Below are 25,638 nucleotides of genomic sequence, written 5' to 3'. Positions count from 1 at the left end.
TCTGAAAACCACAGATTTTTTTTTCCCAGTAGGTTCCTCGATTTGTCTTTTCCAGAATGTCATAGGATTGATGCCATGTACAGCTGATGATGTACTAAAATCGAGCAGTAACTATGTAGTCTTAATAGATTGACTCCTTTCCATTAATAATCACTGTATCACTGCATCCTGTTGCTCATCGATTTGCTTGAGTGGGCACCAGTAACATCTCCATTGTGAGGCTTGTTACTGTTTTTTTTTTTTCAGTTCTGATATTTTATTTTATTTTTATTTTTATTTTGCAAGTATTTATTTTTTTTATTTTTTATTGTGGAAAGTTACAAATTTACAAAGTTTTCAGGTTTAAATCTCAGTTATACAATGCTCGAATACCCATCCCTTCACCAGTGCTCATATTCCACCACCAAGAATCCCAGTATAGCTCCACCCCGCCCCCTCACACCCCAACCCCCCCCACACCCCTAGCCCCCCCACCCTAAGCCCCCCCCCGCCTGTGTAACTAATAAATTTCACTTTACTTTCACTTTGATTGCATACAATATTTCAACAAAACTCACTATTCTTGTTTGGAGAGTCTCTCCCCTAAAGTCAGACCTGCTGAAAAGGAAGCATTAGATAATTTGTTTTCCATTGCTGAGGATGAAGAAGTATGAGGTCGAGTGACCACACTTAGCGGCCTCTCAGTTTTGGGTTTCTGTAATTTAGTATTTTAGTAACTAAGTCCAGAGAGATATCTGCCAGAAGTTGCATCGTTGCCAACTTGTACTTCTCAGTTACATTATATTCCACATATGAGTGCAATCTTTCTATGTCTGTCTCTATCTTTCTGACTCATTTCACTCAACATGATACTTTCCATGTTGATCCACTTGTATGCAAATTTCATGACTTCATGTTTCCTGACAGCTACATAGTATTCCATTGTGTAAATATACCAGAGTTTCTTTATCCAATCATCTGTTTTCGGGCACTCTGGTTTTTTCCATATTGTGGCTATTGTGAACAGAGCGGCAATGAACATGGAAATGCAGATGTCATCTCTACTATACCTTTTTGCCTCTCCGGGATATATTCCCAGGAGTGGTATTGCTGGATCAATTGGGAGCTCAATTTCTAACTTTTTGAGAATCGTCCATATTGTTTTCCAAAAGGGCTGAACCAGTCGGCATTCCCACCAGCAGTGAAGGAGAGTCCCTTTCTCCCCACATCCACGCCAACACCGGTTGCTTTTGTTTTTGGGGATGTGGGCCAGTCTCTGTGGTGTGAGATGATATCTCATTGTTGTTTTGATCTGCATCTCCCTGATGATTAGTGATGTTGAACATTTTCTCATGTGCCTCTTAGCCATTCGGATTTCTTCTTTGGAAAAGTTTCTGTTCATTTCATCAGCCCATTTTTTGATCGGGTTGGCAGTTTTCTTCTTGTGGAGTTCAACCAGTGCATTGTATATCCTTGTTATCAACCCTTTATCGGATGGGTACTGCATAAATATCCTTTCCCATTCTGTAGACTGTCTTTGTATTTTGGTCACTGTTTCTTTTGAGTTGCAGACGCTTCTTAGTTTGAGATAGTCCCATTTATTTATCTTTGTTTTCAGTAGCTTAGCCAGTGACGTGTCAGCTTTGAAGATACCTTTGGCTTCAATGTCGTGGAGGGTTTTGCCGACCTTATCTTCAATGTACCTTAGGGATTCTGGTCTGATGTTGAGGTCTTTAATCCAGTTTGATCTGATTTTTGTACATGGTGATAGATGGAGGTCTAAGCCCATTTTTTTGCATGTAGCCGTCCAGTTTTGCCAGCACAATTTGTTAAACATGCTTTCCTTGCTCCACTTCACATTTCTTGCTCCCTTATCAAAGATTAGATGATCATATATTTGGGGGTGTATGTCAGAGTATTCAACCCTGTTCCATTGGTCTGCCGCTCTGCCTTTGTTCCAGTACCATGCTGTTTTAATGACTACCGCTTTGTAGTAGAGTTGGAAGTTGGGGAGGTTGATTCCTCCCATTTTCTTTTTCCCAAGGATTGCTTTAGCTATTCGTGGGGGCTTATTGTTCCATATGAATTTCAGGAGCGCTTGCTCCATTTCTTTGAAGAATGTCAAGGGTATCCCTATAGGGATCGCATTGAATTTGTACAATGCTTTGGGGAGAATTGCCATTTTGACAATATTAATTCTTCCAATCCATGAGCAGGGGATGTCTTTCCATTTCCTCGTGTCCTCTTTTATTTCCTGAAGTAGTGTTTTATAGTTTTCATTATACAAGTCCTTTACCTCCTTTGTTAAGCTGATTCCGAGGTATTTGATTTTTTGAGGCGCAATTGTGAATGGGATTGCTTTTCTCAGGTCACTTTCTTCTCTCTCATTATTTGCATATAGGAAAGCCATGGACTTTTGGGTATTGATTCTATAGCCTGCAACTTTACTGTACGAGTCTATTGTTTCTAGGAGTTTCTTGGTAGAGGTTTTAGGGTTCTCTAAGTATAGTATCATATCATCTGCGAATAGTGAGAGCTTGATTTCTTCCTTTCCTACCTGAATGCCCTTAATGTCTTTTTCTTGCCTAATCGCTATTGCAAGTACTTCCAGTACTATATTGAACAGAAGTGGAGAGAGTGGGCATCCTTGTCTCGTCCCTGTTCTCAGAGGGAAGGCTCTTAGTTTTTCCCCATTGAGGACAATGCTTGCCATAGGCTTGTGATAAATGGCTTTGACTATATTGAGGAAGGTCCCTTCTATACCCATTTTGGCTAGTGTTTTCATCATAAACGGATGCTGGATCTTGTCAAATGCTTTCTCTGCATCTATTGATATGATTATATGATTTTTATCTTTTCTTTTGTTGATATGGTGGATTATGTTGATTGATTTCCGGATGTTAAACCATCCTTGCATCCCCGTGATGAATCCCACTTGGTCGTGGTGTATGATCTTTTTGATGAGTTGTTGAATTCTATTTGCTAATATTTTGTTGAGAATTTTTGCATCTGTGTTCATCAGGGATATTGGCCTGTAGTTTTCTTTTTTTGTGGTGTCTTTGTTTGCTTTTGGTATTAGGGAGATATGAGCCTCATAGAAACTGTTAGGGAGGGTTTCTGTTTCTTCGATTTCCTGGAAGACCTTGAGAAGGACTGGCAAAAGGTCCTCTTTAAATGTTTGGAAGAACTCACTAGTGAATCCGTCTGGACCTGGGCTTTTGTTTTTGGGGAGACTTTTGATTACCATTTCAATTTCCTTGATGTTAATTGGACTATTCAGGTACTCCAAGTCTTCTTGGTTCAGCCTTGGGAGATTATAGGAGTCGAGGAATTTATCCATTTCTTCTAGATTCTCTTGTTTCGTGGCATAGAGATTTTCAAAGTAGTCTCTGACGATCTTTTGAATTTCATTGGTTTCTGTTGTGATGTCCCGCTTTTCATTTCTGATTCGGCTTATAAGGTTTCTCTCTCTCTCTTTCTTTGTGAGTCTTGCTAGTGGTTTATCAATCTTGTTTATTTTCTCGAAGAACCAGCTCTTGGTTTCATTGATCTTCCGGATTGTCTTTTGGGTTTCCATGTCATTAATTTCTGCTCTAAGTTTTATTATCTCTTTCCTTCTGCCTGGTTTTGGCTCCTTTTGTTGGTCCTTTTCTAAGGTCTTGAGCTGTGAATTCAAGTTATTTATGTGGGCCCTTTCTTCCTTCCTGAGATATGCTTGCAGAGCTATAAATTTTCCCCTTAAAACGGCTTTAGCTGCATCCCACAGGTTCTGGTAGCTCGTGTCTTCATTCTCATTTGTTTCTAGGTACCTTTTGATTTCTTCCTTGATTTCCTTCTTGACCCACTCATTGTTCAATATAGAGCTATTTAATTTCCAGGTGTTTGATTTGGTTTTCTGCATCTGTCCACAGTTAAGTTTTATCTTCAGTGCATCATGGTCTGAAAAGATAGCTGGTACAATGTCTATCTTGTTGATTCTGTTGAGGAATGTTGTGTGGCCCAGCGCATGGTCTATTCTGGAAAATGTTCCATGTGCACTGGAAAAGAATGTGTATTCCTTTTTTGGGGGATATAAAGCCCTGTATAGATCTATTAGCCCTCTCTCTTCTATTTCTTTCTTCAAAGCCAGTATTTCATTGGTGAGTTTTAATCTTCTAGATCTGTCCAGAGGAGACAGTGCGGTGTTGAAGTCTCCAACTACTATTGTGTTGCTCGAGATGTCCTTCTCGAGGTCTCTTAGCAGCTGTTGTAGGTATTTAGCTGGTCCCTCATTGGGTGCATAGACATTTAGGAGTGTGATTTCTTCCTGATGTACACATCCCTTGATTAATAAAAAGTGGCCTTCACTATCCCTTGTAATCTTTTTCAACCTGAAGTCTATGTTGTCCGATACTAGTAAAGCCACCCCGGCTTTCTTGAGGGAGTTGTTTGCTTGCAGGATTGTTTTCCATCCTTTGACTTTGAGTCTGTGTTTGTTCTGGCTATTCAGATGTGTTTCTTGCAGGCAACAGAATGTTGGGTTGAGTCTCTGAATCCATTTTGCCAGTCTGTGTCTCTTAATTGGTGAATTCAGACCATTGACATTAAGGGAGATTATTGTTATGGGATTTTGTGCCGTCTTTGTGCAAGGGTTTGTTGTGCTTGTAGGGGTTGTTCTTGTCTTACAATAGCCCCTTTAGTGCTTCTTTTAGGTTTGGTTTTGAGTCTATGAAGTTCCTGAGCTGTTGTTTATCCCCAAAGTAGTGTATGATTCCTTCTAGTTTGAACGAGAGTTTAGCCGGATAAAGTATTCTTGGTGAAGCGTTGATTTCATTGAGTTTTTTCACTATATCCCACCATTGCCTTCGAGCTTGGAGGGTTTCCTCTGATAGATCTGCTGTGAGCCTAAGGGGTGCTCCTTTGTATGCGATTTCCTTCTTGGACCTTGCTGCTTGGAGTATTGTTTCTCTCTGGAAGATGTCCATTATTGTAACTATGATATGTCTTGGGGTTTTTCTGTTAGGATCTCTTTTAGCTGGCACTCTTCGGGCGCCTTGAATCTGGATGCCCGCATTGTCCAGCTGTGGGAAGTTTTCCGCAATGATTTGTTTGACTGTGTCTTTTTCGTTGGGGTTGGTTCCCTGTGGTTCTGGTAGTCCAATGATTCTAATGTTGTTCCTCTTGAATTCATCCCCTAGGACTCTGATTCTGGCTAGAGCTATTTTGAGGTCTCTTGCCATGGTTTGATGTTGCCTGTAGGCCTCTTGCAGCTCATCTTCAAGCATACTGATTCTGTCTTCGGCTGCAGTCATCCTATTGTTGAGGGAAGCCAGAGAGTTTTTGATTTCATGTACGGAATCCTTCATTTCTTTTTGAAGGTTTTTTATTTCTGCTCTCATTTCTTCCCGTATTTTGTCGGCTGTCTGTTGTATTGTTTCCGCCAGGTCTTCCTTGAAGTTGTCCATCTTTGCATTGAGTTCATTGAACATGTTGAGGATTTCAAGTCTGAATTCTTTCTCAGAGAGGTCAAGTTTGTAGGAAGCGCCCATTGAGGTTTCCAGACTCCTTTGATCATCCTTTGGTTGCAATGGGGATTTTCGCTGTTTCTTCATGTTGTTTTGTGGTGATATGAAAGAGGGCCCTTGATGATGAGTGTCCCTGTTTCCTTTTGTTGCGAAAAGGGATTGTGGATAGGCTCAGTTAATAGTGGTTGGCTTTTTACTTGCCGGTTGTAGAACCTGGTCTCCTACTGAGATGTTTCCTTCAGTTCTTATGTGAAGTCTTGTGTTTTATTGTCCTACTGCTTGCGAATAGCTAGGATGTTAGTCTTGGATAGGATGTTGAGGAAACTCGCTTGTTACTGTTTTTGGCATATCAAATATGCCATGGGTAGCTTGCCAGGCTCTGCCATGTGGGTGGGATACTCTCGGTAGCTTGCCGGACTCTCAGAGAGGGGCGGAGGAATCGAACCCAGGTAGGCCGCGTGCAAGGCAAACGACCTACTCACTGTGCTATCACTCCAGCCCTCATTTTCCTTCCATAAATAACATTTTTAATAATTTAATTTTAACTATAGAATTATTTTGAGATAAACTGTTATGGACAACAGACTGAAAAGTACTGAAAAGAATTTGAGTCATGTCTCTTAGAACTCTGACAGAGATAATAAATGTGTATTTGACATTAGGAATCAATGGGTAAAAACCAGAAAAAAAAAGGAGGTGGCAGGCTTGTGTGCAACACTGACTCTGCTCAGGCTTACCCCTGAAGATGTTTAGGAGACCCCAAGGGTGCTGGGATCCAACCAGGTTGGGGGCAGGGAAGGCAAAGGAGCTCTCTGGCATCCAAAACTCAAAAATCCTTAAGTTATCAAAATTCCTCCCCCACTGTGCATTTAAAGTTCCTAATGTTCTATGACTTGACATAGCGTTTCATTTTAGCACTAATATTCTACCTTGGGGAGGAATCATAGTTTGTCTAACTATGTGTTTATTTTAGGGCATCTTGGTCACTTTCAAGTATTGACAATTCCAAATAAAGCTCTAGTAACATCTGTGGAAGATTTCTGTAAAAACATAAAATTTCTGCCCCTTTCGATATACTCCAAGGAACACCCTCCTGTACATTATTTAAGTTTGTGTGTGTGTGAGAGGGGCGCGAGAGGAGCAAATGATCAGACCAGCAGCCCTCTCCTGTGTGTTTGCTGTGGATTCTTCACTAATGAAACTTTGTAGGGATTATCCCAAACCAGAAAGAAAGGACCAGGACAGTGAACAGCAGATAGAGAGGATGTAAGTTTTATTTTTCTTCTTCACAAGTTTCCTTGGCTCCAACATAAATTCATCTTCCTTTGTCTCCATGTACAGCTATAAAAATGACAGTAAATGTTGAAGGAGGAGAAGGAGGATGGACCCATAGGTCGACTCTCCAGGAATCTCCGCCACCTTTCCCCAGAGGCAGTAACTGTCATTCTTTTTGCATAACTTATAGAAGTCGAAGGGTCGTTCTACCCAAAATAATTATGTCAGCAAGCAGACATCTTGAGTGGTTAGGACCCCAAGGGCAAAGTCTGAAATGCAATGAAGCCCAAATAAATGGTACCTGCAATTATATTGCAACCCAGGATGGTTCTCAGGATGTCAATAATTGATATAATTGAAAGGCATTCCAGAAACAATTTTAAAAAATCCAAGCTACAAACAGTAAAACATAACTTGCATATGAAGCTTCTGAACAGGAAAATGGTACATATATAGCTCTCAAGAGCTATTCTAAGGTCTATATTTGATCATAAGATAGCTAGAAGATTTTCTTTTGTCTATCAATCTCTAGTTATGTCTCTGATAAACTGGAAGAGTTTTAAAATATACATTAAAGATTAAATATTTAGGGGATGGGGTGGGAGGGATACTGGGAACATTGGTGGAGGGGACTGGGCACTGGTGGAGGGATATAAACATTTTTGAATTTTAATGACATTAACATCAGTTAAAAATACCTGTCTTTGGAAGACCTTATTCCAGAGAACTTTAAGATAGTTGCAGTCATGTCTCAAAATTTAAAATCATGTAAATATAAATTTACTTCCTCAGCAATATCTCTCTGGATAGCAAATGATAAGTTTCCCTTCCAGGTATTATGTGGAAGATACAATATAGTTGCAATATCATTTTTTTCTTCTGTATTTGCATACCAAGAGCTCCTGAGTCTTGTTCTCCAGATTGCCTGTAATAGTTGTCACAAGTTATTTGCTTCTCTAAGGACTGATATGATATTTATATGCTTTACAACTTCTAGAATTATGTGTATTTATGAATTATTTTTGTATCATATATAGAGAGAGGAATGACCTTTAATACTACAGACTTAGATACTTAGAATTTATTTTCATATTTATAATTACTTTGTACTTTCAAATTACACTTAATTTTTCTTTAACATATTTCTAAACTTTACCTTAGAAATATTTTTCTAAATAATACAGTGCTTTATTTAGATGATTTCTCATTATCAGTATATACTGAAATGTAGTTATTCCTTGATTACTAAAGTCAATGCAACATTAAAAATGTGTTTTAATATTTACATACTCCCATGACTTTAAATAAAATTTTTAAAGTTCTCTTCTGACCATATTTTAGGTAGGAAAGATTACAGAAAGTAAACGTATCTTCGAAACATCAATACATAGAAATCAAATTATATTGTAGTAACTCATAATTTACAAAGTATGTGCAATATTACTGTTTGCCTTTGCATAGATATAGTATTTTCAAAATTGAAAATGATTTATTAGTTTAAATCACTAGTTTAAAGTAACCTTACCATTTAAAATTTTAGAATTGATTGAGTGACATGATATTTCATCCACTAAAGTTCTTTCTTATGTCCAAAGTTTTGAGGTTCATCTGATCCTCTTTATGTATAGGAATAGTGAGTAACTTGAGATTTCCAGTGTAAAGACCATTTGGAAGCAAACTTCATTGTGCATTAGGTTATAAAGTAATAGCTTAGCATCATGAAGAGAATTCAGATGATCCTTTTTTAGTTTATTTTTTCACAAAGTCTAAGGACGATGAACAGTTAGAATCAATACTTGCAGAAAGCAATATTTAACTAGGAGTCAGAATAATTGATCTAATTTCTCTCCACAATTTCCTAACTATGTGGTCTTTGTTAAGATAATTGAGGCTCTACATCTTCCTATCTTCCTAAACCAGCAATAATAATAACTTTCCCGTAGAGCTATTCTGTAAGAAAGATTAAATCGACTTCTTATATGGGTTCTATTATGCAAGATATTTTGTAAATATCAACTATAATGCCACATTGCTATTAGTATAACTGCCCTCTTTCCATTTCCCTTATTTTTCCTTTAGTTTTTCTTTTCCTCCTCGAGAATGCTTTTATTGAAGTTTCTTTTGTTGAACATATTTTTCTGTTTATTTTACCTAAACAACCAGTCACATGAATCTGCTTTTCACAAATTACATGATGCATAGGTTATGTTTGGGGAAACATTAAGTTCTTAAAAGCTGTAGACAAACATTATAATAGATATGACAGATCTGGAATTTTCAGTACCAAATTTTTGTGGTCAGTGTAAATTTCTTTATAGGAACTCTTTATCCTTCCATATTACGTAGTAATATCAGGGATGATAACATCAAGCATCAGAATAAACAAAGGCAGACAATTGTAATTTTATAGATTACAGACTGAATGAGATAGTTTCATAGAAAGAATATTTGTAAAACATTTGAATTTCCTAAATTGGAATTTCTGCCATATCAATTTCTAGTGTAACAAGGTCAACTTTAGTAATTTTTTTTATCAGATAAGATCATATTTTTGGTCAAGTGTGTTTTTTGATAGACTCAGAGAAGCAGAGCAAGGCAATCTCCAAGACTGAGAGATAGTGCAGGGATTAAAGTGCTTCCCTGGCATCTGCCAATTCTGGTTCAATCCCTGGTGTGGAGCATCGCGACAAGCGCCAGAGCACATAAGATCTGTCCCTGCATAGCAGATAGGACCTGTCCCTGCATAGTGACTCAGTAGGGTGTGTCTGGGTACATTTTACAAGCACCAGGCATCAGGCCTTGAGTCTCACCCAACTCCCTAAGAAATATCACCTACGCTTAGAGAGTCATTCCTAACTGCAGCATCTAGCCCCAACTGGGATTGGGCTGGGCAAAGCAGAGTTGGAAAGGTGATAGGTCAGTAATGATAAACTTCATGTGATTGGACTGTCCTCTTAAGCCGAGGCCCTCTTTAGAATGTGTGTGTATTTAGCAATAAAGTGAGCAGCCATCAGCGGTCTCCATCCGCCCATCATCCTTAGCCCCATGTCTTCCTAGACCCGGTACGCAATGTGTCTGGGCACGTTGGGGTGTTCCCCAACACCCTGGCACCACATAGTGCCCGGGAACAGAGCCAAGAGAAAGCCTTGAGCACTACTAACTCCATTGCTCCCCACAAAACCCCAGCAAATTAAAGCAAAACAAGTTGATTTCCATTGAGTCCTGTCCTTTTTAAGGTATGTGCACCTTTGGAGAATGACCCAAGAGCTTAATTTTGTTCTTCAGTTTCCAAATGTGACTTTGAAGACAGTAGCTGTGGCTGGTTTGAAGCTGTCCGTGGGGATGATTTTGACTGGGTATGGAGCTCAAGAAGCAACCTTTCTGCTGATGTGGAACACCAGGCACCACCTCGGGATCACACTAGCAACACATCTCAAGGTAGGGATCAACCCAAGACTCTTCCTAACCCTTCCTGTTCAATCAGCTCTGAGCAGAGGAAGAGAGACAATGAAGGGTCTATGTTGTACCAGAAGTAGTAGAACAACTGAATGTTGTCAGTTACACTTTACATTTCTCAAAAAATATAATAAATAAAAATCATTAGTGCCCCCTGGAAATCTACTATTTTAATGCAAATACAGAATGCAAATGTTTATGAAAATATTTATATTATATTATATATAATTTATATTATATAAATATAATGTTTGTGTTATATTATATATTATATCATATATATTTATAATATACTAATGAATATATTATATTTATAATATAATATAAATATTAACTCGACTATTATACCCAACTATTATACATAACTCCCTCAGCTATTATACCCAAGGATATTATCACCTCACTGGGTGGTTCCAGTGTGACCAAGATGTGGAACTGGTTCACATAGAATCATTGCTTGATGAGTATGGGGAGGAGTAAAGGGTTGTTTGGGTGGATTCACTAAAATCACAAATTGTTTCATGGTTCTTTAGAATTCGTTGTAGATAATATGTATTTGTTGAGCAGCTCTGTCATTTTTACTATCTGAAAATTGTTTTGGAGTGCTCATTTCAGTTACATAATTAATGGGGGATAGAGTCAGTGGGGGTTAAGAGAGCAAATGTCTTTATTTTAGAATTCTGGAGATTAATGTGTGGTTTGCCTTTGTATCCCTATAGGGAATTTCATGTTCATACTGAAGAAAAGCAGCAGCTTGTCACAGGTTGCTAAACTTCAGAGCCCAACTTTCAGCCAGGCAGGACCCGGGTGCATGCTTTCCTTCTGGTAAATATGAAAAACTACCCAGCAGGGGTCGTGAGTGGTTGCAGGTCTACTGCATTGATTGAATGTTTTCCTCGGCCTTCATTCACTTTCAAAAGTAGCTGTTGCATTAGATACACAGTCCACACAGTGCTTAGGAGCATGGATCAGTGTTAGTGCTCTTCCCTGAGATGAAAGGGACTGTTTCTTTCCAACTGTGGATGATACATTAATTAATTAGCATGGTTTCTCTCTCCTGGACAGAGCGGCTTGCCGAGGTCCTGAGAACCAGAGTATGCACCTTGGCAGATAAGCTCACACAGGCAGCCACAATGACTAAGAAGTAAGGGTGTTCGTTGTGATAATTTTTTTTTTATCTTGAAATGACATCTTTTTATTTTTATTTATTTATTTATTTATTTATTTATTTTTAAATTTTTTATTGAATCACCATGTGGAAAGTTACAAAGCTTTCAGGCTTAAGTCTCGGTTACACAATGCTCAAACACCCATCCCTTCACCAGTGTACATATTCCACCACCAAGAACCACAGTAAACCTACCCCCCAACTTCCGCCTCCCCAGCCCCCACCCCACCTGTGTAGCTGATGAACTTCACTTTACTTTTTCTTTACTTTGATTACATTCAATATTTTAACAAAAAACTCACGTTGTGATAATTTTTAATTGACTGCTGTTGACCAAGTGAGGGGAAGAGTCTAAAAGTTCAAGTTAGCCTATGCCAGAAATCATTTTCCATTTCCTGTGTTTGCTCTTTTTCAGGTTTTATAACTATGGCCTGTCAGTGGGAGCCGCGGAGCTGCAGCTCCATATGGAAAAATCCAGTGACTTCACGGTCCTCTGGAGAGTGTTGTATAACCAGGGCGACAGGTGGTCCCAGGCCACTGTTCAGCTCGGGCGCCTCACTCAGCCCTTCCACTTGACACTAGATAAAGTCAGCCTGGGCATCTATGACGGTGTCTCCGCTATTGATGACATCCGGTTCGAAAGCTGCTCTCTTCCCCTCCCAGCTGAGAGCTGTGAAGGGACAGATCGGTTCTGGTGCAGAGACACCAAGGCCTGCATAGAGAAGTTCCGATTCTGTGATCTGGTGGATGATTGTGGAGATCACAGCGATGAGGATGACTGTGGTGAGTTTTATGGTTTCATTTATCTACCTATCTTTCTGGGAGTTCAGAGTCATTTTCACAATAGTGGTCACATTCACTTTTTTCCAGCTTTTTTTTTTTTAAAGCTAATCTCTAAGTAAGTACTGTTCCAAAGTGATGAATCTTGCATATTTATTTAATCATTGATATTTATTTATTTATTTATTTATTTATTTATTTATTTATTTATTTATTTATTTATTTATTTATCCTGTAGTCTACTTCTCCTTCTGGGAGAAACTGGCAAGTTTCTGAGAGTTTCCTGCCCACATGGGACAGCCTTGCAAGCTTCCCATGGTGTATTCATATGCTAAATCCAGTAACAAGCTGGATCTCATTCCCCTGACCCTGAAAGAGCCTCCAGTGTGACATCATTGGGAGGGCCGAGTCGAGAGAGACTTCTAAGATCTCAGGGAAAGGACGAATGGAGAGGTCACTGAGCCCGCTCGAGATATCGATGATTAACGGGATTTCGCGATCGTGATTGTGGTATTTATTAAATAGATTTATGAGTTAGATACTAGGATATAATGGTGAACACAATGACAGAAGTTCCTAAATTTTTAGTCTACTCCAGGAGGTAAAAGACAGGAGTTGGAAACAGGGATACTATGATTTATGAGCGTGGGATTGAACTCTTTACAGGTGAGGACTTAGGTGAGCTATGTCATAGATACAAAAAGCCCAGGACGAACTGTGCAGGGGAAGGACAATAGCCAGGTGACCCAAACATGGAGATGAAGGCTAGTGAGGGGGAAAGGACAGACGTACTCTCTTTGTACACCCTCATAAGGATGTGTTCTTCATTTGAATCGTTTTAAGAAGGAAGGTAATAAGATAAAATTGATCCATCTCAAGATGTCACACGGACTATGGGGTGATGAGTGGCATAGAGAAGAGTGGTTTTACAGGTCTGGTAGAAGGCCATTGCAACCTTCCACAGAGGAAGATAGGCAGCTTGAATCACAATGAGTATAATTGAGATGGGCAGCGAAAGACGGGGAACTGTTTAAGAAGGACATTTCAGGATCTGTGGGTATGGGGAATAGAGGGAGAACTGTCAAGGTGTTTCTGGTTTAAAGTACCAAGAAGTGTATGTTAATTGTGCTGATTTTAAAAAATTGTATCTGGTAATTGTGCTGATCTCTCAATCTTATAAACCCAACCCGAGGTAGCACCTAATCCTCTTTCTCTGAAAGTAAATCAGAAGCTAATAGCTGTTTTTGTTTTTCAGGGACAAAAGTTAGAACCAAAAGGTGGTAATGGCGAAATGACTGAGAGGGCAGCCATGAATGCTTTGCATGAGGGAGCTACAGGTTCAACTCCCAAGTCCTTGAGTACAACTAGGCATGGCCCCAAAACAAAAGCAACAAAAAAGTTCTCACAGAAATCATTGCAGAGAGTTTTGCATTATGTGGTCTTTGTTGCAACCAAGCCGGATCCAGATTCCCATGCATTTAGTGATAGTTGAAGGACTTTAAACAAATGGATGATTTAGGAAGCATTGTTTAGACTAAATCTAATTGGCTTTTGCAAATTTAGAATGTCTTTTCATCTTTTTTTCAAATTCTTCAAGTCTCATTCTTTGAACACTATTGACCTACTTACTGTTAACAAAGAAGCAAATTCATTCATCCAGTTCCCCAGGATTAAGTTAGAGTGGAGTTTTGGCAAGACAGCTTAACACCACAATATTTCTGTGACTTCCTTAAAAGGAAAGGATGGAAGCATTAGGCTGCCCGGTTTCTCTGTTCATTTCTCATCCGGGCCTGTTCCTCTTGTACCACATCAGATATCAACTGTTCAGGCCCTATTCCCGGAAGTATGTGTGTTAGGGCTTGCTTTACTTCAGGGTGGAAAGACACAAAGATCCCTTCTGGAGTGAAGAGTGAGCATGTGGTCAGGATGAGGCAGATGATATAAAATCTGTGGCATTTAGTGCCAGTTTTGTGTCAAAATCTCAGCAGCTTGATGTTTGCTCCTGCCCACAGGCAGAGAACGGCACCTGCAGTGCTCACTGTGTGGGTCCCGATTCATGTCACCGCGGAGCAGAGAATAGCAGGGGATGCTCCCGTCCCGCTTGACCTTTTTGCACTCGCCTCCCTCCATTAGGGCCAGGCTCCTGGTCTGTGGTTTTCAGAGGCAGGATGATTTGCTCCTGCCAGCCTTCCTTTGTTCTCACCCCCCTTCCTTTACAGTCTCAGAGTGTCTGTCAGCTCAGGCTCACCTTCCTCTCCAGCCACAGCTAGAGAAGTGAATAGTTAAAGGACAGCTGACATTTAAGCAAATTAATCTATGCAAATGAAGCTCAAATGTGGATTTCCTTATTCATTCTGAATCCTGTCCCCTGTGAACAAATATTGGGTTATTGTGCTAGCCCATTTGTTCACGATGAATACTTGGTGTCAACACAGTCTTGAAAAATGAATTCATTTCCGTATTATCCTAGAAATGTGGATAGTGTAGCCAAAGGGTAAGAAACTAGTCAATTCCTATTTTTGTAAAAGAGATAGCTATTATAATCTATATGTTATTATTTCTGTATATTTCTTGAGACATTTTCTACATATGTGATATTTTATTGTGTTAAATACTTTAATACATATGTTTAAAAGCTTTTTGTTCAACATTTGTTAAAAATGCTCAGATAGTTATTTTTACTGTAAGGATATATATCACTCCTTAATTTTTTGTAAATCAACAATGTTTTTATAGAGGTTTTTTTTTTTTGGACCATATCTGGTGATCAGGGATTACTCCTGGTTCTGTGCTCAGCACTCAGAGGTGACTCATGGCAGGGGCTTGGGAGACCATATGGGGTGCCAGTGATTGAACCTGACTGGCCACGTGTGAAGCAAGTGTACTATATCGTTCCATACCCCTGCTTGACTTTTTCTTTCTTTTCCTTTTTAAATCAAAATGCTGTGAATAACTTTGTTTTAGATGTCTCTTTATGCATACATCAGAGAGTGGCTTTAAAATCTATGAGTAGGAGTGGAACTGTTGGCTAATGGGGAGCTTACCATGACAACTTTCTCAAATGTTGCCAAATTGCTCTCCAGGTGATTATTATAATTTACATCCCATTCAGCAGAATAATAGGGCTCTGGTGGTGACATTATCTACCTAAATGTACTATTGTTAGGCTGAGAATTTGGCAGATAAGACATAAATTAACATTCGTTAGACAAATATATTATTAAGCTCAAAGTAGGAAAGTCCAAAACTTGAGAAATTTGAAGTTTTACATTAGCATATACATACAATAGAATATGCATATTTGTTTTGTTTGTTTGGTGGTGCTCAAACAAAACCCAGTGGTGCTCAGGGACCACTCCTGCTGGCGGGGGAGGGGTGTCGAGGGCATTGGGGTGCTGGGAATCAAACCCAGCTAAGCCACGTGGAAGGCAAGCTCCTTACCCACAGAACCCTCTCTCCAGCTCCAGAACATGCAAACTCCCAACAACAAAAAGGAACCAGGAATTAATAAATTAAAAATACAGATAGGGACCAGGAGATAGTACTGAATTATTTAGGGTGCATCCTGGGCATGCTCTTGGCCAGGGTTTGATCTCTGGCACCAAGTGGTCCCCTGAGCATTACTAGGAGCAACCCTGGATGCCCTCAGCACTTCACCGGTGGCCTGGGTATCCCCAACATGACATCCTTGGGTTCCTGCACTGAACCTCTGGCTCAGTTAGCCAAGAATCACAAGTGGGGCCCTCTGGGCCTACTGAGCACTGGTTGGGAACAAACCCCTAAAAGAGAAAAATAAATTAGAGAACAGTGACAGAAATGGTCCCCTGGGCAGTGCTCTTTAGGGACAGGGCTGCCAACAAACTGTGGGCTAAAGAAACGTGGTTTGAACATTGGGTACTGCTCTATTTATAAAAACGCATCAAATTACACTTTAAAGATATACATATTTTATTAAATATAAATTCTGCATCCATACTTAAAAGAATCCAAGAAGAAATATAAGATATCAAAGACATAAAATTGAGCATAAGTATATGTATATATATATTTTTTATTAGTGAATCACCATGAGGTACAGTTGCAGACTTACAAACTTTAGTGCTTGCATTTCAGTCATACAATGGTCGAGTACCCATCCTTCCACCAGTGCCCATTTTCTACCACGAATGGTCCCAGCATCCCTCCCACCACCTCCACCCCGTCTTCTTCACCCCACCCCGCCTTTGTGGCAGGGTTTTCCCTTTTGCTCTCTCTCTCCTTTTGGGTGTTGTGGTTCAATATAGAGATATTAAGTGACCATCATGTTAGGTCTATATTCTACTTTCAGCCCGCATCTCCCATCCTGAATGGGCCCTCCTAGCACCCTTTACTTGGTGGCCCCTTCTCTATCTGAGCTGCCTTTTCCCCCAGCATGTGAGGCCGGCTTCTAAGCTATGGAGTAATCCTCCTGGTACTTATCTCTACTATTCTTGGGTGTTAGTCTCCCATTCTGTTACTTTATAGTCCACAAATGAGGAGCATAAATATTTGTAATCTTTGCCCTGTGTCCCTATGAAAAAAAGTTCCTTCACTTATGAGCAACAACGAAGCCTGCTTTTGTCTTTTTTTTTTTTTAAAAATCTGGTATAATTGTTAGAGCATAAGCCCATTTTCTTTCAGAGTTACAATTAAGACCTCTCCTAACAGCCATCAAACATATGGACTCTTTATGAACTGCTGTCACAGTGCTGTGGCCACACACAGACCAGGGCCTCTCTGATAGCTGAAATTTGTACCTTTTCACCACTTTCAACTTTTATGACTGCGTTGTACTGAAATGACAGAGGAAGTTGGAATTTTAAAGGGCCCAAGTCCAGGGGGACAAGACCTGCCCTGGGGCCACCACAGCACCAACTGTGAGACACCTGAAGGCATTAAGCATAAGTTAGGGTGGGAGGAGGGGGCAGTGCTCTTGCACTCTGGTACAAAAAACGTGCAGCTCTGAGGAAGGATTGTTCGGATGGACAGCTAGAAGATTGTTGTTGTTGTTGTTAATTTGGTAAAGGTGGAGCTTAAAGACAGAGAGGTGAACTCTGTTTCGATGGAGTCTCTCTACAACGACTTTGAATAGTGAAGGAGAAAGGCATATTGCCCTGGGGTGAGTGTGACCTTCATCTGACACATCAGACTGGTGTGTAATAACTTGAACTTGGGGCCAGAGGTCTCAGAGAGGATTGGAGAGCACCCACATTCAAATGATCCTGGGTGCTGGCTAACATAGGGGTTCCCAGACTTTACCTCATTCGAGTAAACTAATATTCTCACAGGGCTTTGCCATGGAGTAAGGAATTTTACCACACTTGCCAGTTTAACTATTTTCACTTGCATTTTGGTATTACCAAAGGAACTGATACAATGTTAGGATGTTTGAACCAATTAAATCAGAATCTTTGGACCTGAATTCTGGGCTTTGGTATTTCGTTTTAATGCTTTGTGGTGATCAAATACTCAACTCGTAAAAGCCATGGAATTAGGACCAGACAAAGGATGGGGATATAAGGCATCCAGAAAACTATGTTCAAAGTAGTTATATGTTCCATTCAGAGAAAATTATTTCTAGGGAGCTGGGAGCCAGTACAGCAGCAAGCAATGTGCTTGCCTTGCACACAACTGACCTGGGTTTGATTTCTACCGGTTGGGTCTCCCAAGCCCTGTCTGGTGTGGCCTAGGAACAAACAAAAACATTTCTTGAAGTATCCTTAGGATTCATTCATCCTTTAAAATGTTTTAATTTTGCATTTAAAATCTTGAAATGTTTTTACCTTGATAGGAACAAAGCATCCCCTAATCTTATTAATTATGGGTCTTTTTTTTCCTTCTTCCTGAATTCAGTACCTGAATTGCAGTGTGACTTTGAAAATGGCAGTTGTAACTGGGAACAAGACACAGAAGACGACTTCAATTGGACCAGGAACCAGGGTTCCACTGCCACCCTGAATACAGGCCCCATGAAGGATAACACTTTGGGCACAGCTCAAGGACATTATCTCTACATAGAATCTTCGGAGCCTCAGGCCTTCCAAGACAGAGCTGTTTTGCTCAGCCCGGTCCTTAACAGCACGGGTACAGAAGGCTGCTCTTTCCGCTTCTATTACCACATGTTCGGGAAGCACATTTATAGGCTGGCCATCTACCAGCGGATCTGGAGTAACACAAAGGGCCAGCTGCTGTGGCAGATATTTGGGGATCAGGGCAACAGATGGCTGAGGAAACACCTTCTCATCTCCAGCAGGCAGCCTTTCCAGGTACGGATAATGGGCTTCATGATGCGTACTTGAAATGCGTCCGTATGTCAAGAAGTCTGAGTTAGTCGCTATAATCTTGAATTAAAAGCAAGTGGGGTTTGATCAATTATGTTGACACACATTTATCATTTAATTAAGGTTGTACCCAAGCTCGTTAAGTTGTTTTTCTCCTTGGCTACCCCCAATAATGTGTGATTAACGGCTCTAACTATGGACATGGCACGGAAAACAGCTGCAGGTCACTGTGAGTTTTTGATACTTGTTCTATGGAGAAAAAAAATCTGGAGAGAAAGAGAAGCTTGGTGGAGTCACTTGTATTCTGCAAAAGAGCTCAGACTTTTAAATTTGTTTTTGTAGACTTTTCATTGACTGTGCATGCCTTGTTGAAAAACCGCACAGCAATTCTGGGCCCAGCTAGAGTTTGAGTCGAGGTCTTCCTACTCCTGATGGAATATTCTTTGTCATTAATCTCCCGTGTCTTCTCCTAATAGTCAAATGTGCAAGAGCAAGTTCAAATAAATGCTTCTGTGGCATTTACAATTTTATAAAAGACTCTTACATAAATTACCCATTTTATACTCTCAGCAATTCCTTGAGGTGGTTGAGTCAGAACTCGTTTTTGTCAGTGTTATAGATAGGATGAAAAAAGCTTCCAGAGATGGCTGTTTATTTTAGACAAAATAGCTGGTACACAGCAGATCTGAGTCTTGGACCTGAGCCCATGGTTTCTAATGAAATCACATTCATTTTCTTTCCTATATATCATACTGTCTGTGATATGTGGGGGAATTTCATATTTTAAATTCTCCCTTATAATAAAGTTTTTACCTATTCTAGATTAACTTTTTTCTACCTGTATAAGTTTTTTTTTTAGTTAATCCAACTTAAAGTGCTGTCTCTAAATAGATTAAGTTTAAAGTTTCATGGCCAAGACTTAGCTCCATGTCACCTCTGAAGAGGCGCTTCTGAATTAAGATGCAGTGCCTTTAGTATTTTCCATATGTAAGATCAACGACTAGATTCTGGATTTCTGTATCCTAACTCAATATTCTTGATATCGTAATACCTTGACCAACACTATTCACATTATTAAACACAGCCTACTGAAAACACAGTATTACCTTGACTATTTTGATATTCAACTTCCATACAACGCTCATCGATTTGCTCAAGTGGGCACCAGTAACGTCTCTGTTGTGAGACTTGTTGTTGCTGTTTGTATTTATAAATTCGTTCTAATATTGTATAAGGATGGTCAGGCTGTGACTCCTTTCTACTTCCGATAATACACTGTGTTCCAGTCTTCAACTTTCTCCTACTGCATCTTCCACAATGGCCTTCTATAAACATTCCAGAAAGTTTTTCTTTACTAGTTTTGCCATTATTTTCTATTTTATTTTCTTAATTCTTACATAGTTGTTCATTTTCAAATTATCATTTTTACATAAGATTAATACATACTAATATAGGGCCAGAGCGATAGCACAGCGGGTAAGGCATTAGCCTTGCATGCAGCTGACCCAGGTTCAATTCCCCTGTCCCTCTCGAAGAGCCTGGTAAGCTACCAAGAGTATCCTGCCTGCATGGCAGAACTGGCAAGCTACCCATGGTGTATTTGATATGCCAAAACAGTAACAACAAGTCTCATAATGAAGACGTTACTGGTGCCGCTCAAGTAAATTGATGAACGATGGGATGGCAGTACTACAGTGCTATATAAAATTAATAAGCTGTGTGGAAAATGGGCAGAGAAAATAAAAGGAACTGGAAAAATAAATATGCTTTTAGCTTTTGGAAAATATGGTTGTGATCAGAGGAAAAGTGGATCAGGTAGGTTAGAATGACTGTGAGATGACACTAGAGCTTTGTGGTAAATGATAACTCACTTTATGGAAGTGTGAATTATACTCTCAAGTATTATAGTATTATGAATCAATGTATATCAATACACTTTATCTGTAAATATTACTATTATTCTTGCAATAATAATTTTTCCAATGAGATCACAATTTAATAATCTAATAACTTTGAGAGAAGCAAGATATTTTTATTGAATGAAACTTGCTTAGAAAGATGGGAGAGGAGAGGAAGACAGGAAATACGTATTTGAGAGCGAACTTGGGTATCACTAGAGTGGGAACAAAACCAAGCAAAGACCCATGGAGATAAGCAAGAGAGATATATGTTCAAGAAAGAATGTGGGCTTAAAGATCAAGCCTAATAATCTAATAATTTTGATGACTCAACTGCTATTCTTTTTGTCTGAAAATGTGTTTAAGTGGCATGAAGAATGACTCACTTTGTCCTAAAGGCTCAATTTCAGATTATATGATTCTCATGAAATTGCACCTTCTTCCACACACTTTCATTAACTATATTTTAGAGAGCATTTCCAGATTTTCACGATGCAGAAAACACTGTGGTGTACTAGCCTTATGAAAGAGAATGATGACATTTAATATTATAACTTCTGGGAAACCCAAATCTTTTTAGAATGTGGTTGTTGCAGCTCTGGCCATTTATATTAATTATAGAATAATGTACTATACCAGTGCTGCTGCTAATACTCTGTGCTAAATCATTAAATTGTACATTGCTATTCATGAAATTACATGGAACACTGCAGAGAAATGATTTGTATATGAACAAAATGTGGTATGTCTTCATAGTGTCTTTATTTTTTTCTTTTTTCTTTTGTTTTTTTGGGTCACACCCAGCAAAACTCAGGATTTACTCTTGGCCCTGACCTCCAGAATTACTTTTTTCTTTTGTTTTTTTTGGTCACACCCAGCAAAACTCAGGATTTACTCTTGGCCCTGAACTCCAGAATTACTCCTGGCAGTGCTCAGGGGATCATACGGGATTTAGGTTCAAACCTGAATTGACCTGTGCAAGCATTATACCCACTGTACTATCTCTCCAGCCTCATTTCTTCATTTCTGAAGAAAATTTTCTTGTATTTCCCATTTCATTTGTTTTTCTTTTTCTTAGATGTGTGGGTATGAGGATGGGTGCAAATCCCTACTTGCATGACTAAACATACTAAGATCATGGTTGTGTTCAGATAGAACAAGCAAGCTTTCTGTTTACTTCATACATTACCACAACCACATAACTGTAATTCCTAGTAAGACGCTGGGCCTGAGACACATTACTGCATTCTATATCCTTTACTGTTGTTGGATGATAGTCTTTAAAATTACAAGCTAAGCCAGTTTAAATATCTTCTCCTTTTGAAGAATTCTCATTCCCTTATCAAAGTTGGTTTCAGCAAATATTTTAATAAATACTCATTTGACTTTAAAAATGTTATTTGCAGCTACTTAGAACTCATTGCTGATTCTTTTCCCAGCCATGCTTTTCAGATTGGCAATTCTTCTCTCTCTTTCAAGTCTGTACACCAGTATGAAATTTCCATAAAAATCGTGTAGCAACATAACTTGTTAGAGAAGAATCATGTACTCTTGTCAGTAAGGAACACTACTGAGCCATACTCAGCTCTAAGGCTGCTGAATTAAGATAAGAAAGATTTCTGATGGTTTCCACTGATTTGAAGAGCATATAAGAAATGCTTGTAGAGTTTGTTCATCACTGAACAACATATTAAACCTTGTTTCCCATCTTAAGCTTCTCAGAATCTTTATTCTTCAACTGAATTCAAAATTTATCTACATCTTATTAGGTCTACTTTTCTTCAAGTCCTGATGCCAAATGTCAAGTTTGATGTCTAGCATGAGCAACTCATAACCAGTGAAGAGAGGAGGCCAGGCAGAGAATAGTATAGGGGTGTGCAGTCAGAATGCAAACATTGTTTCATAGTGCAACTATTATTATTTTTTATTTTCTTTTTTTAAATTTTATTTTTATTTTTAATTTTTTTAATGAATCACCATGAGGTACAGTTATAGACTTACAGACTTTCGTGATTACATTCTAGTCATACAATGATCGAGTACCCATCCCTCCACCATTGCCCATTCTCCACCACCAATGTTCCCAGTATCCCTCCCACTACGCCAAACCCCCCTACCTCTGTGGCAGGCACATTCTCTTTCATTTTCTCTCTCCTTTGGGGTGTTATGGTTTGCAATACTGGTACTAAGTGGTCATCATGTTCAGTCCATAGTCTACTTTCAGTCTACATCTTCCATCCTGAGCGAGTCCTTCAAACATAATTTACTTGGAGGTCCCTTCTCTATCTCAGCTGCCTTTTCCCCCAGCATCTGAGGCTGGCTTCTAAGCCATGGAGCAATCCTCCTGGCCCTTATCTCTTCTACCCTTGGGTATTAGTCTCCCATTATGTTACTTTATATTCCAAAATGAGTGCAGTCATTCTATGTCTGTCCCTCTTTCTCTGACTCATTTCACCTAGCATGATACTCTGCATGTCGATACACTTATATGCAAAGTTCATGACTTCATGTTTCCTAACAGCTGCATAGTATTCCATTGTGTAGATGTACCAAAGTTTATTTAACCAGTCGTCTGTTAGGGTTTTTCCAGCTTCTGGCTATTGTAAATAGTGCTGCAATAAACATACAAGTGCAGATGTCATTTCTGTGGTACTTTTTTGCATCCCCAGGATATATTCCCAGAAGTGGTATTGCTGGATCAAATGGGAGCTCAATTTCTAATTTTTTGAGAAATGTCCATATTGTTTTCCAAAAGGGGTGAACCAGTCGGCATTCCCACCATCAATGGAGAGTCCCCTTCTCTCCACACTCACAGTGCAATTATTATTTAAACCTTACCACATAAGATCAATATAATGCTCACCAATGTAATACTAAATGGCAGCTTTTATTTTTGGACCTGTGAAATTAAAGATACCAATTTAACTTAAAAATTAAAATTAAATTAAAATTTAATTGAATTAAAAATTAAATTAAAGTTAAAAGTAAATTAAATTTAAAATTTAATTAAAAATTAAATTAAAGATACTCACATGAGTCATTGTATCAAAATATACCTTATTTTAACATATAAGCTTTGCAAAATCATATATCTTTGTATATATTATGTTAGCACCAAACTATTTACATAATTCATGTCCAAAAAATGAAGAAGTTTGGGTTATTGAATAGAATATTTTATTAAAAATGTTCAATTGTTACTTTGTTGTTATTTCTTTGGTTTGAGGGCCAGTGGGGCTGATCTGAACTTATTTCTGGCTCTGCCAGGCATCATTCTTGGTAGGGCGCAGGGGGCCATATTTGGTACCAGAGATCAAACCTGTGTGGCCTCATGCAGAGCAAGTGCCAACCCGCTGTAATATTTCTTGGGCCTTTCAACAGAATTTTTTAAATTGTTAGTTGGTTTTGAATTAGGCAAATATTAGTATTAATGAACGTTTTTGTTCCAATTTGTCCCTTATGCCTGCTCAGTATCATCCTGTTTTACATTTTATATAACTTTGCTTTCATTTTTGTCTCTGTCACTGTATCAAGTTCTTTGGACCCTTGATCCCATGGATTGCTTTATCTGATGGTCCAAATCTCTTTCCTCTGCCTCGAGGTCTCTGTGGAAGAAAACCCGGACACAAGGTGGAGCTGGCTGGTCTCATTTGCAAACTTTCCCATAGTGAGGATGTATCATTAGCAGATGCTGAAGTCCAAATCTGTGTGAGGATTCTCTTATATTTTGGAATATGTGCAAAAGTGTTGCTCATGCTACTGGCAGCCTCCTCTTTACGAGGAGGTGTTGTTAACTACACTCTTTTAACTACACTGTTAATTATTTTGTTAACATTTATACATTCAACTAGTATGATGCATCTGACTTTATTTTTTAAAGACATTCTCTTTGTAACCAACTGGACAAGAAAAAGCAAGAGTTTATTCCTCTCTGATGTATTATTCAATTTCTAGGAATAATCTCTATGAAATGTCTTTCAAATGTGCTTTTCTTTGCTGATCCAAACTTGTTTTAATCATAAGAAGCATTCAGATTTTTCTTTGCTCTGCAAAAAAGATTCTTTTTAAAATGCAATATATTGATTAAACTAAAGAGGTTTGCTTGCTTATGTTGGTGACACATGATTTTAACTTTCATATTTAGTAGAAAATCACTGTGTCGTAACATTCACCAGGAGAAAGGTGTGGAACTGCTTTCTAATTCTTTGTTAGAAGATTGCTTTATCTTGATTAATGCCTTCAAACTTTTTATCATTCAGCAAAGAACACTGTGTTGCTATCGGAAAAAAAAAGTGATCTATTCCAATTTATGCTTTGCAGCCTCTTCTAGATTTGTGCATAGGACCTATCAGCTCTTTATAGATTAGAGACATATGCTTTCTTATTTGGTAAGTGTGTCAGGCTGATAACTTTGGTTTATATCCAATTTTTGTTATTTAACCTTTTGGTGAAAATGTTCCTTTGTAAGATCAAAAGAGATCATAGCGATTATTATTGCAGTGTTTCTCAGAATTTCAAGGTTTGAAATGAAACTCAAAGTTCTTGGTCTTAACAAAATTGCCCTTTCTCATATTGGGATTGCCATTTGGAAATGCTTTTGGGCTATTTTGAAATTATTTTCAAAACAACATTGTCAACTATTGCCAAACTGAAATCTGATTTAAACTTTATTTTTTTGCCTTTTGAGTCACAGCCGGCGATGCACAGGGGTTACTCCTGGCTCATGCACTCAGGAATTACTCCTGGTGGTGCTCAGGGGACCATATGGGATGCTAGGATTGGAACCCGGGTTGGCTGCGTGTAAGGCAAACACCTTACCCACTGTGCTATTCCTCCAGCCCCTGATTTAAACTTTTGAAAACTAATAATTGGAATTTAAGATAGTATCTTTCAAGTTAAAAAAATTTTACTTGCGGGGCTGGAGCAATAGCACAGCGGGTAGGGCCTTGCATGCGGCCGACCCGGGTTCAATTCCCAGCATCCCATATGGTCCCCTAAGCACTGCCAGGAGGTAACCCTTGTGCATCTCCAGGTGTGACCCAAAAAGCAAAAAAAGAGATTTACTTGCTTACTTTATGTGTAAGGGATAGAATGTTTCATTGTTACCATATTGAATTTTGTAGTTAAATATTATTAGAATTCTTTTTTTTTTGCTTTTTTTTGGGGTCACACCCAGCGGTGCTCAGGGGTAACTCCTGGCTTTGAACTCAGGAATTATTCCTGGCGGTGCTTGGGGGACCATATGGGATGCCGGGAATCGAACCTGGGTCGGCCGCGTG

General features: G+C 39.0%; 1 protein-coding gene across 1 annotated transcript in view; it reads left to right on the top strand.

The window, feature by feature from the left end:
• The window catches only part of MALRD1 (MAM and LDL receptor class A domain containing 1), a 590,643-nt gene that overhangs the window by 95,917 nt on the left and 469,088 nt on the right, over positions 1 to 25,638 (top strand). Inside the window, exons 15-18 of the mRNA XM_012931979.2 lie at positions 10,044 to 10,196; positions 10,934 to 11,039; positions 11,798 to 12,165; positions 18,034 to 18,446. Of these exons, the coding sequence (XP_012787433.2) occupies positions 10,044 to 10,196; positions 10,934 to 11,039; positions 11,798 to 12,165; positions 18,034 to 18,446 (1,040 nt within the window). The remainder of the gene's footprint in view (positions 1 to 10,043; positions 10,197 to 10,933; positions 11,040 to 11,797; positions 12,166 to 18,033; positions 18,447 to 25,638) is intronic.

This window comes from Sorex araneus, chromosome 9 (genome assembly GCF_027595985.1).
Source record: "Sorex araneus isolate mSorAra2 chromosome 9, mSorAra2.pri, whole genome shotgun sequence".
In the NCBI taxonomy this organism is placed as follows: Eukaryota; Metazoa; Chordata; class Mammalia; order Eulipotyphla; family Soricidae; genus Sorex; species Sorex araneus.
This window is presented reverse-complemented; position numbering and strand designations above follow the sequence as displayed.